The 12,426-nt window shown below is 64.9% G+C and overlaps 1 protein-coding gene across 1 annotated transcript; it reads right to left on the minus strand.

Annotated features, from left to right (window-relative positions):
- Positions 1 to 2,811: 2,811 nt before the first annotated feature.
- Positions 2,812 to 10,750, minus strand: RBBP8NL (RBBP8 N-terminal like). Its single transcript, XM_045886285.1, has 12 exons — positions 10,690 to 10,750; positions 9,627 to 9,669; positions 9,046 to 9,141; positions 8,554 to 8,666; positions 7,976 to 8,048; positions 7,473 to 7,624; positions 7,246 to 7,328; positions 6,891 to 7,057; positions 5,813 to 6,453; positions 4,840 to 4,910; positions 4,612 to 4,741; positions 2,812 to 2,942 (listed from the first exon to the last, which is right to left on the minus strand). Exons 1-12 carry the CDS (start codon positions 10,748 to 10,750, stop codon positions 2,812 to 2,814), a joined length of 1,761 nt encoding a protein of 586 aa, XP_045742241.1.
- Positions 10,751 to 12,426: the final 1,676 nt, after the last annotated feature.

The following is a 12,426-nucleotide window of genomic DNA, read 5'->3' on the forward strand; positions in this document are numbered from 1 at the left end:
CCGGCGCCCGGTTCTCCTTGCGGGGCTGCGGCGTTCATGGTCAGCCTCCGCGCAGCCTGAGTCTTTAGGCTCCAGTGCACGTCTCCTGTGGGGTGGGGGTCAGTGCTAGCGGCTGGGGCGCGGGGTGGGGGGCTGAAGCCGTGCCGCCTGCCCTCTGGGGGGGGCGTTCAGGTTGCAAAGGGCCATCCCCTCGAGGAGCCCCTAAGACTCCCTGGAATGGCGGGCGGTGCCGCCTGGCTTCCCTCGCTGACTGAAGAAGACACCGAGGGTCTGAAGGGAGAAGGCACCTGCCTGGAATCACCGGCAGGTCGGGGCCGTGCTGGGCCTTCAGTCCCAGGCAGAGTCTTGCACTGCCCTCAGCAGCAAAGTGACATTGAGCCTTGGTGCTGCCTAGGCCTCCTTTCCCTCTCCTGTACCCAGGTGCCCCTGACTTCAGAGCAGGTGGCTCCATGCTCAGGTGCTGCTTCTGGAGCCCCCAGGAGCCCACCTGTGTCTTTGCGGGGCAGGGTCCTGCCGCCACCTCTAGGCCACTCTTCTGGTCTGCCCAGCTTTCTGCCTGGGCACTCCGTGAGTGGGCATCCCCAGGCTGCAGGTCTGGGCACCTGCTGGTGGGCTCGCCCACACAGCTCAGAGAGCACTTCCGTGTGTGGCCGCTCAGCACACGCCATTACCCCGCGTGTATTCTGTGCCCATGCTGGAGAGGGTGTGGGGCGGGGCGGGGCGGGGCAGACGCCAGGAGACAGAGCTTCCTGTCCCGAGTGAGGCCGACTGCATGGCCGGGCTCCCCTTTTGGACGCCATACCCCCCTTCATAGTGGCCGTGTCCCCTCCTACTGATCTTCATTTGCCACCATGCGTAGGCTCACCCAGTGTCCAGCCTGACCTCTTTCCTCTCCCCTCTGCCCTTCCAAATTGGTCTTCAAAGCCTCTCCCATGCCTGGGAGGGAGTGGACAGTTTCCCATCAGGTAGAAAGTGGGGCTTGAACACGTGCCTCCAGGTGCTCATGGGCACGAGAACTGCACTCTGAAGGCCCCTCTCGGGGAGTCCCTGTGCCCACTGATGGTGCCCTCTGCCGCTGCTGCCTGCCGATGCACAGGGAGCAGGGAGCTAAGAGCCTCAGCTCCAGCTTCAGCCTCCTCGGCCACCTGCCAGCTGGGTGACCTTAGGTGAGTTACTTACCCTCCCTGAGCTTCAGCTTCTCTGTCTGTAAAGTGGGGGTGCTAGCTGTGTGTGCCTCGTGGGGTGCTGCTAAGGGAGGAGTGAGACCAGGGCTGTAAAGTGCTGTGCCCAGGGGATCATGGAGGGGCAAAGTGACAGAGGAGTGTTATCTGCTCTTGCTTCTCGGCTCCACATCCATGCTTGTCTGCAGCATGGTGACAGAGCTGGGCCCTGGAGTGTTGTTTCTCCTTTGCCAGTTGGCGCTGAGTGACGTTTTGAGGGTGGTGGGGGGACCCCAGGAGGAACGTGGTCTTCTTGCAGGGTCTGTTGTGCACTCTCCCTGGGCTCCCACCCCATGTGGCTTCTCCACTGCCCAGGGTACCCCTGAGCCAGCCCTGGCCTACAAGTCAGATGTGAATGGAGCACCCAGCTTTTATTTGATTTCAGGAAAATTAAAGCAACTTTTAACAGGAGGTTTCACACACACTTACACACAAACATGCACATACACACCCCTACACCTCTCTCTTGGGAAATTAGTCCCTTTGGGGTTTGGGCCGGCCACAGGGAGCAAGGCGGAGTGGTGTTCCCATGGTCCGGCCTGTGCTTCCAGTTTGCCCCAGGCCTCACCCAGCCCAGTTATTGCCCGGTCTCCTGCCTTTGTCTTGCATCGGGCAGTTCTTAGATTTCTCAAACTTCATGTGCAGGTGTGACCCCAAGACCTGGATTCAGTGGGTCTGGGATGGGGCCCGGGAACCTGCTTAAGCTCCTCTCACAGAGGGTGCTCTGAGACACACCCTCCGGAAGTGAGAATGGTTGAGGGAGCAGGATATCCCTGAGCGCTAAGGGTCAAGTCCTGGGCCAGCTGCCCTGGGGCCCTGCAGGTGGCCGAGCGGTCGGCGGCAGATGTGGGGCCAGGGCCTCAGGAGTAGCCAGTGAGGAGGGGACTCTGTGGGGGGACTGGTACACATTTCCTGTTCTTTTCCCTGCAGCCCTGCCCAGAGGTGCCCCTCTGCAAACGGGGCTGGTTTTGTTCCTCAGGACTGGATGCATCCCAGGGTCTCTCAAATCATCTGCGGAGGCAGGTGGAGACCCAACTGACCCCTGAGTCTGCCAGCCGAACATGCCATCTTTGACACCTTTGATCCTGGGTGTCCCATCTCTGCTGGGGTGCCCCACACCCTCACCACCCAGCGTGTTTGCGGGACTCCACGAGGGGGCGCCTGAGACCACAGGGACGGGGTGGCCAGGCAGCAGGGCCCTGGGAGTCAGGGAGGCCAGTGGAGTTTGCGATGGTGAGAGGTGGGGGCAGCCCAGGAAGGGTTGCCTATAAGCAGCCAGGGTGGGGGCTGGGCTGGGCTGGGGTGCAGCCGGAGTCACCCCTGCCTCCCCTGCCTCCCCGAACCCTACTTCCCCCAAGGGAGCAAATGCTAGGGTGTGGGAGGGGCAGCAGGACCAGCTGGTCATTTCTGAGATGGGTAGAGATGGAGGGGTTCAAATGACCAGCCAAAGGCCCCCTCTTGGGCTTCCCAGCCCCTGTGGCCACAGGCCAGGACCCAGTCCCCTCCTGCTCTGTGCTGGGCCGTCTGCCGGGCTGGTGGCCAGGTGGGAAGCCATGTCTGGGCAGGCTGTGGTGCCCCTGGGAGCAGCCTGCTAAGTCTCCTCCCAGCTGCTGTTGCTGGGTGAGGGGCTGCTGTCCTCAGGGTGCCTTGGGCTCCCGGGCCCCTCGTGTGCTGTCAGGGGCTCCCCTGGATTCCTTCTTGCCGGTGGCGGCTTCTTGGGGGCTGTGGAGAGTGGAGCAAGGTTAGGTGAGAGCACAGCAGTAGGCTGGCAGCAGTCGGTTCTCACTCACTGCGATGCGGAGTTCTTGCCCAGGGCCTCGTGGACAGGATTTGGGCGAGGGGAGCGAGCACTTGTGAACCCACACTGGTGGAGGTGACTTGTTCCTGGAAACAGGAGACACCGGGCAGGGCTGGTCTGATTGAAGGGTGAGCGTGGGCACCTGGCGGGAGGGTGGGCTCTCTGCGGGCGTGTGACCCTGCAGACCATTGGCCCCAGTGCCCGAATGCCTTGCTGAAGGTCCGGGACCTTCTGGATAAATCGAGCTTCTGGGGAAATGCTCTTAGGGTGCCCAAGGCCCTGGTGGGGTGCCTCCATGGGCCTAGGGTACAGGGGAGGACCCTTGGAGGCAGGTCCTGCTGAGATGCTGGGCCCTAGGCCCATCTCTGATGCAGAACGAGCTCAAGTTCTGGGTCAGAAGAGTCAAGCAGGAATCCTGACCCCAGGCACCAGCTCTGTGAGCTTGGGCAGGTCGTCTCACTTCTCTGAGGGCTAGTTTTCCCAGCTATGAAATAGTAATGACCATTCCTGGGCAGGGTGGTGAGCCCCAAAGGCAGTGGTTACTGTTGATCTCCACCTTGAACCTCTGCACGGGCGCTGCCCTTGGCGCTGAGTGGTGCCAGCCACAGGCTGGGTCAGGGCCCTGTTCTCACTGGCCAGCAGCGTGTGTGTTGCAGCGTTCGGGTGCCTGCTTGGGAGCCCCTGTCTCGGCCTAGCGGGGAGGACCGGGGAGAGCTTGGCTCTGAGGGGGGCGGCGGATGCCCAGCACCCCTGTGGACTGTGGCCACCAGGACAGTTTCCCAGCATGCCCAGCAGGAAGTGGCTTGAAATAAGACAGGTGTGCTGGCCTCCTCCACCGTGTGCTCGAGCAAACACAGGCCACTGTCACTTTCCCGGCAACAATGGCATATTGTGGTGGCCACAGTCCAGCCTGCCTGTCGCGGGCCCGCTTGCACAAACACTGGGGCGGCATCCATTAGGAGCTCGGGCCTTCACAGGCGCCTGGCGCCCTGCGGAGCTGCCTCTGCGGCCAGAGCAGGAAGCGGAAGGTCGCGCTGATCCCCTCAGGCCAGTCCGCTGCCCTACGGGGAGGAGCCCACAGGCACCACCCTTGGCAAACATCTGAGCAGCCCCCAGTGCCTCAGCCGGAGCAAACACCTCCACACCCAGAGGGCAGCACCCTCCTGCTGCTCCTCTTCGAAGGTGGATGGGGGTCCAGGAGTCCCCCCACCACGAGGGACGGGCAGAGTGGCAGGGCTTCAGGGCCCCCAGGCCTGGGGGCTGCTTGTGGCCCAAGAGGCCCCTCCGCCCTGATGGCAAGGACGGTGAGAACCACTGTCCTCAGCCTTAGTCCGTGGAAATCTCACGCTAGCCCTGGTATTGCCCCCCTTTCTGGGGGGAAACTGAGGCTCAGGTTGACGGGACTGGCTTGGGCTGCACAGTGAGGCTGAGAAGAGCCAGGATTCACGCTGTCCTGACCTGGGTCCCTCCTCTTAAGGGGTCTGTGCCAGGAGAAGTTCAAGGGCTGGTTTCTGGTTCCTAGCAGCCAGAAAGGTGGGGTGGGAGCATGGTGTTTTGGCTGCCCCCGGCCCCCCATGGCCCCGTCCGCCATACCTTTGCACCATGGGCCCGAGGGCCGCTTCCTCTTCTGCAGCAGCCCTCGCCCGCACTCCTTGGTGCAGGAGCACCTGGACCCCTCCCCTGGCGTGCTCGGCTTGGCCCCCACCTCGGAGCTCAGGCCCACCTGAGGGGTGTGGGGGTGTGGTCAGGAGAGGACCTTCCCCCAAGCCTGGGGCAGCCCTGGCTCAGTGGCCCCAGCTGAGTGTGTGGCTGAGGACCCACCTCATTGTCCGAGGGGTCCAACTCGTCCAGCTCATCTGACTCCAGCCCTTGCACTTGGGCCTTGCTGAGTTCTGCAGGACGCAGGGTGTGGGTCAGGCCAGGCTGGGGGCCCTGGAGCCTAGCAGAAGCATAGACCTTTCTAATGGGCCAGGCTAGGAGTGACAACTGAAGGAAACTGAGGCACAGAGGGACTGTACCTCAGCGTCTCCCGTACCTTCTGCAATGACCCTGCCAGCCGGGCTGTCCCCAGGCTTGGTCACTCTGTGACGGGGAGCTCACTACCTGCCCTGAAGCCCTAATTGCTAGGATGCCCTTCCCTTCACTGCCTATGATCAGAGATGTGCCTGCCCTGGGCCCCCACCTCTTCTCTGGGTCTGTAGCTGGGGTGCCAAGCCCTAGACCCAGGGTTTGGCGGGGCAGCCCAGGGGACTGAGCTGGGCCCTAGGACAGGTCCCCCCAGCTGATGCTGACCACTGCCCCTCCCTTCCCACTATGGCACCACTTCCTGGGTTCTCAGGGCCCCAGGTACTCACCCTTACCTGGGGGGCCATCAGCATCAGGCCTGTGTGGGTTGGGGGGAGATTTTGGCTTCCCTCTCCCCTCAGCTCCCGTCCCGCTTGGAGAGGGCATGTTTGGGTGGGGCCATGTTAGAGGTTGGGAGGGATCCTGGGGGGAAACAAGTAAGCGGCTTGAATTCACCTGAGGCAACTGCCCTGCTTCCAACCCAGTGTTGGGAAAGGCGGTGAGACTCTGGCTCGGCCCAGGCTGCCGCTGGAGGGTTAGTCATCTCCCCTCTAGTGCGAATCAGGCTTTCTCCCGGGGACCGGCCTGATGGTGCAGAGGGAAGCACAGCCCGGGCCCTGGCGGGGTGCTGGCCCGGGCTGGGGGCATGTGGAGGCCAAGAGCAGGGGTGGGCCCCTTACTGCAGGAGCGGCGGGCCCTTCTGGCTCTGGAGCTCTGGCTTCCTTGGTACCGTTGCTGAGTCCCCGGGGTCCAGACCGGGCAGGTAGCTCCACTCCCTGAGGTGGCGCCAGGCTGGGAGTGTGGGCACTCGGGGGGCTGAGGGACCCCGGCCGGCCCCGGCCCCGCTCGGAGAGGTCCAGGGGCTTGTCTGGGACATAGTCTCGTGTGGCCCTGTCTTCCTGTCCCCTGGGGCTGCCTGGGCCTGTGGGCTGTGTGTGCCCCCCTCCGGACAGGGCTGCTTCGGCCGCCTCGCCCTGGGGGCCTTCCGAGTCAGAGCTGACTGGTGGGGAGGGTGGGGTCCCTGCTGGCGTGGGCGGGCCCCTCAGCCTGGCACTGCCCACCTGCCCCTGTGCCCGCAGCTGCTGGGCCAGGAGCAGGTGCAACGCTCCTTTTAGCCGAGGGTCTCGCACGTCCACCAGGGCCCCTGGCAGCCCCAGCAGGCCCACCGGCTCATCCCAGGCCTCTGCCTCCCCAGCCTTCGGGCCCTGGGGCCGGGGGCCACGGGGGGCTGTGGCGGGGACTTGGGGGCTGCAGTGGGGGCTCTGAAGGTGCAGAGACAGGTGATGGTTCAGGAGGCACAGGTGGTCAGCCTGGAGGGAGCGCTTCAGGGACTCATAGGCCGTGGCGGGGGGCCGGGAGGCCCGCAGAAAGCTGCAGGATGAGGAGAAGCTCAACTCCTGTGGCCCTGGGTTAGCCCCCACTTCACAGGGGAGGGCCTGGGGCCTATAGGCGAGCTGTCCCAGGTCACAAGGTGGGTCGTGGAGAGGGGTAGGCCCACGTGGACGGTTGTGGAGGGGCCAGAGGTGACCCGGGGCCTGGGGCTCTGAGGAGGGACCTGCACATGGAGATCTTTCTCTCTTCGGGGCCTGGGCTACCTGCTCTGTTCCCGGCCACCTGTGTACGATGCTCTCAGACACGGAGGATGGTCTTAGACTACTTCTGAGAGGGGTTCCTTGGCCTCAGTCCCCATTGCTGCTCCCATACCCCCCCGAACTCTGTCCTGCCACCTCTGGAAAGGTGGGACCAGATCTGGAGACTGGGTGCTCAGCTGGGGCTGCTCCTGGTGGTGGCAGTGGGTGGGGCCTCACCTGTCCAGTGGGAGGCTGTGCTCATAGGGTGGGCTGGGCGGGCTGCTCCTGGTCAGTGGCAGTGGGGGTGTCCCGTTGGTGGAGCCCCGGTCAGCGAAGCAGGCCTGGGAGCCCGGCCGCACCACGGCGATGGTCCCGTGCAGCTGGTTGGAGATTCGCTGGGGGCTCTGCACGGGGTGGAGGGGTCAGCGCGGCCCTCTGCCCTGTTCTCTGTTGACTTCAGGCAGGTCACCCACCCCCTCTGAGCCTCGCCGCCACCCAGTGGTCCCTGCATGGCACAGAGGACAGGTGAGCTGGCATAGACCTGGGTTGCCCGCCTCCCGCCTAGGGCTGCCCAGCAGAAGGGGGTCCTCACCGTGTCCGGGGCCCGTGTCTCTGGCAGGCTGGCACTCGGGGAGATTTTGGCTACTGGAGATGTCCTGTACCCCGTAGACTTTTCTGTGGGAGGAGAAGTGGTGGGCAGGGCAGATTGGGAGGCCCTCAGAGGGGTGGGCGGCTCGGCCCCCTGCCCCCCCACCCCGGGCCAGAGGGCTCTGTGATCCTGCAGGGCCCAGCTTTCTGGTCTCTTGTCCCTCAGAGCACCTTCTCTCTGGGGACTCGAACCTGGATGGTCGTCCTCGGCCTCCTCGTGGCCTCCCAGCGTCTTCTCCGCGATGGCCTTCCAAGCCCCCGGGGAGGGGAGTAGTAGGGGTGAGGGGGGGTCTGAGGCACCCTCCCTGTATTGGGGCTTGAGCCTAACTCCAGAAGGGAGGCAAAGACAGGGAGGGTGAGCGAGGGCAGCACCCCCCAGAGACAATCAGAAGGGCCAGGGCACCCTCCTGGGGGCCAGGCCAGCCCTGCGGGGACACTGGGGTGACCAGGAAAGAGCCCTCTCTGGACTTTGCCTGGGGCTCCACCATCAGTGGCTCATGCGGCAGGGCTGGCTTCTCACAAATACCAGTGTCCTCAGGGGGGTCTCGGGTGTCAGCTGCCACGGAGCTGGGGCCCCCACCCCCACGGTTCTGTGCCCTGCTCTCGGCGCCATGTGCCCGGGGCCTGCCCTGGGGAGGGCCTTGGCGACTGAGGGTGTTCGCCTCCCCGCTCACCGCGGGCCCCGAAGCCGCTTCACTTCCTCTTTCAATGCCTCGTTCTCCAGCTGCAGCCGGTTCAACTCGTTGGCTGCAAAAGGCTCTGATTAGTGAAGGACGAGGGGAGGGGAGGCCGGGCAGGGGCAGGGAGGTCCCCCTCTGTGACCTGTCCCCAGCCGGCCGCCAGCACTTGGCCCGGGGCTCGCTGGCGGTGGCTGCACGAGTGAATGGGTGAGGCTGCTGAGCCTGGAGGCCGTAAAGGGTGGTGGGAGCCCTCCCACCCCCCCACCTCTGACACCAAGCTTGTCTCTGGTGAGAGCCCCAAGGGAAGGGGGGCTTGTGCTCCTCATCGGCAGGTGGGACCTCCGGGCTCTGCGGGACTACCCTCATTACAGGGGGGAGGGGTTGAGGTCCTGAGGGCAGGGGCACCCCCAGCCCAGGTGAATGACCGGTGAGGGACATGCTGGGGCCAGCTGGGGCTTTGTACCATTGTCTGTTTCCCCGAGACCCCATGTCAGGCTGAGCAGGTCCTGGGGGTCACTGGACCCCCACAGGAGGGGACACCGAGGTGCAGGGTGACAGGGGGCGGGGCTCACTGAGGATGAAGACTTGCTGTAGGTTTTGGAGGAGGGAGTTCTCGAACTCCTGCTGCTTCTTCCTGGCCAGCTCCTGGGTGACCATGCAGCGGTCACACAGGCCGGCCCGCAGCCTGCGGGATGGGGGCGGGGGGCGGGCGGTGAGAGGCCACTCTGAAGAGTGAGACTGAGGCCCACAGAGGGGCTGGGACCCTCAGCGCCTGCTCCCGAGATGTGCCCTTGCCATTCCCAAATGGTGGAAGCCCCACCCCACCCCTACCCTGTGGGCTAAGCGCGCCATGTTCCGCCGAGTTTGGGAAGGAGCCTCGCAAATGCAGTTGACCTGAGGCTCTGAGAGTTCCGCAGGGGCGGGGGGCGGGGGGAGACCCCTGCCTCGTTCAGTTTGCCCCAGAACTTCCCGAGCTCCGCCTCCCCCCAATCCAGAGCTCACCTGTTCGCCTCCCCCCCCACCCAGAGCTCACCTGTTCGCCTCCCCCCCAATCCAGAGCTCACCTGTTCTCCAGCACCCGCACATTCTCCTTCAGCGCCTTCTGCTGCTCCCTAAGCTGATGGTTCTTGGCGCAGAGCTCCTCCACCCTCTGGGCGTCCCTGTGGGGATGAGCCGAGGTGGGGGTTCTGCTCTGCCCGGGAGCCCCACGCTGCGTCCGGGCTGGCCTCGCCCACCAGAGTAGGTCCCGGCCCGGGGCCTGCTGGGTGCGCCCGCTGTGGGGACTCCCTGGCAAGGGCTGCGTGGAACCAGCAGCCCAGTCGTGAGTGTGACCGGCCGGGTCCACGCGCTGCTCGCAGTGCTACAGAACTGCAGCCCCGTAAGTGAAGTGGGGAGAGAGGGGCCACCCCACTGGCCGTGGGGCCTCCCAAGGAGCATTCCTACTGATCACTGTTGGTAGCCCAGGTGGCCACCCCCTGGAGAGTCCCCATTCACTCGGGTGGGCTTGGAGGTTCCATTCCTGGCTCCACCTGCTACTGGAGGCATGGCCTCGGGCCAGTGATCACCCCCAGCCCCCACACTGAGCCTCAGTTTCCCCTTCTGCATCACTGTCTTTCCCGCTGAGCCAGGGTCTGTCCGGACTCACCGGCATCTCTCCGAGTTCAGCTCCAGAAGCTTATTCTGCAGGCCTGGAGGAGCCAGGGAAGGGGTTGGGGTCAGGCCCGGTCCCGCAGCAGAGTCCGGGGCACCTCCTGTCCCTGGCTGTCTGGCAGGCCTCTCCGCAGAGCCCCCTCACAGATGCCCCAAGGCCACCCCACCTGAGGGGCTCCTGCCGCATGCCCCCTGGCAGCTTCCACCTAGTCTCATGGCTGTCTGGGACCCCTTGCGGTCTGGCTCTGGTGTCTGCCTGGAGGTTGGGAGGGACCCTGACACTGGGAGTGACCGGCCACCGGGCCATGTTCCGGAAGTGTGTTTTTGGGGAGGCACAGCAGGGTTGAAATAAAGCAGGCTCTTTGGGGAAACTGCAGCGAGAGGTTGCCTCTTTGCCACCTGGTCGCCCTCGGACGCGGGCCTGCTAGCCCACACAGCCCCCTGCGTCGCTGGGCCTCTGGGTCGCTGGGGAAGAGATCCAGGCCCTTTGGCCCTCAGGGTGGTGTGTCAGTGCTGGGAAGAGGTGCTGGGAGGGTCTGGCTGGCTCTAGAGTGGGGGGAGTGGGGTGGCTCCAGCCCTGTGGTTAGGGGGTGGAATGCACAGCGTGGGGGCTGTGGCAGAGCTTGGCCTGGGGGTCCTGCAGGGAAGCAGAGGGATTTCAGCTCAAAACCCTGGAATGCTCTGAACAGGCCTCCAGAGCCATGAGCTCCCATTTCTAGAGGTGGGCAACCGAGCACCCCCCTGCCCCACCCTGGGCGAGGGGCCCATCTCAGCCAAAGCTTCTGGCTCTCCGCTGGGGGCATGGCTTTTAATTTCTGCTCTGCTGTCAGTGGACCCTTTGGGAGAAGACCCTCCAGGGCCACACTCAGGGATGCCAATCTGCGGCTGGGCGCCTGGCTATGTGGCAGCTCTGGGCTCTGGGTTAGGACTCCCTGTCTGGGCCGGGAAGGCAGGGTCCCCAGGTCTGGCAAGAATTGGAGGTGATCTGGAGGAGCACCCTGACCGGGCCCAGGTGAGGGCTAGGGACACCTGCCCCCACCCGGCCCCATGACACTCACCTCGGACCTCGTTCTCGTGGACCTCCTTCAGCCTGTTTAGTGACTCTGTGAAGCTCTCCATGGCTCCCTACGGCTCTGGCCCAGACCCCTCTGAGGCTCCTCTCGGCCTCTACTGCCCCTCTGTTCCCAGCCTGGGGAGGAGGAAGTGGGGAGAGGTCATGCTGGCTTGGGAAGGGTCTGTGGGCTCTAGGGCCCCATACGGATGCGCATGCAGACACAGATCTGTAGAGACACCAGCCTCATCTGCTCAAGGAAGTGGGCCCTGTATTGAGAGGCTGCAGGGCTCCCAGGAGGGGGCGGGAACCCCTCTGCAGAGAGGCCACTGATTGCTGACCCCTTCCCCCCTCCCCACAGGTCCTCAGAGGCACCTAAGTGGGTCCTACACACCCTGAGGTCCACTGCCTGAGACCAGAATTAAGGGGCCCGGAAGCCTGGGGCCTGGGCACCCTGGCCCTTACTCCCTTCCAGGCCTTTCTGAGACTCTGCCAGCCCGGAGAGGTCTCGGGCAGGCAGGCAGTTGGGAGCAGTGAGCTCACAGGGCTGTGGGCTCCCACTCCCTCCCCACCTCCCCTCCCCGGCCACTGCCCCTGTGGCGCAGATGGGTCCCGGGCCTGGCCTACAGTGACTCCAACACCCGTGGGATGTGCTGTTACCCTGAGCTGCTGGCCACACGGAGAGCCCTTCTGGGGAAGTCTCTGTCCCGGCTCCTTGAGAGGAGGGGGCGCTGCCATGGCTGGGGCGGGCGCCGGCCCCCACGCCCAGACCTCTGCCCCGGGTGCCCTTCGCTCGGGCGGCATGCATGCACTGTGTGTGTGTGTCACACGGGTGTGGTGCGAGTGTGTGCACATGCGTGTGCTCTACGTGTGCTGCATGGTGCTGAGGCCCCAGCTCTCCTTCTGCCGTGTTCACCTCGGGTCTGAGTAATTGTGGTGCTCATGCCGACCCTGGCCTGCGCTGACCGAGGCTGAGCTGAAGCCCTCCGTCCCCACCGCAGGGCCCATGCTCTGAGTCTCTCAAAAGACAGTGGGGCTTGTCCTGGCCCGCCTGGGCCGGAGCTTACACTCTTCCTCTCTGATGTCACCACCGGCCGGGGGAGGTGGTCCCTTCTGGTCCTCGGCCCGAGGAGCCCTGGGGTCTGCTGGGTCCCGCCAACAGGCGGCGGGGCTCCTAGCCCTCCCGGCCGCTTGCCTGCTGGCATCCTGCACCCACCGGCCAGCAGTGACTGTTGGTTGCTTCCTACGTCCACCCAGACCTCACCTTTCCCTCCCCTGCCACACCTGCCAGGGCCCAAGCCACCCCCTTTCGTGAGGACACGCTCTCAGCCCAGTGGCGGTGCGGGCCCCGGAAGGCCTCTGCTCACACCTGCTCGAGGCCCCATCCCTGCAGGCTGGGCCCGAGTCCCGCTGTGGCTGCCCAAGGGAGCGCGCTCTCCTTTGAATTTCAGTTTGCCCTGAAGATGTGCCCGCAAGTGCTTGCAGCAGGACTCTGAGAACAGCCCCGACCTGGGAACCCCCGCATGCCCCTGCTAGTGGCCTCTGCTGGGAGGAGTGACTGCTCCCCGCCCCCAGGGACTAGCACACGGTGACACCCCGTGATGGGAGCCGGCCTGACGTGGGGTTCATGCACACGGAGCACGGCAGAGGCATGATGCTCTGGGCTCTTGGGAGTTGGGGTGGTGGCCACTCTGGGCATGGGACTGGGGGGTGTCCCTGACTGAGGGGAGCAGACCCCGTGGCT

Source organism: Mirounga angustirostris, unplaced genomic scaffold (assembly GCF_029215605.1).
Source record: "Mirounga angustirostris isolate CCGP_5_RB_7025 unplaced genomic scaffold, mMirAng1.0.hap1 SCAF_10, whole genome shotgun sequence".
Classification (NCBI taxonomy): domain Eukaryota; kingdom Metazoa; phylum Chordata; class Mammalia; order Carnivora; family Phocidae; genus Mirounga; species Mirounga angustirostris.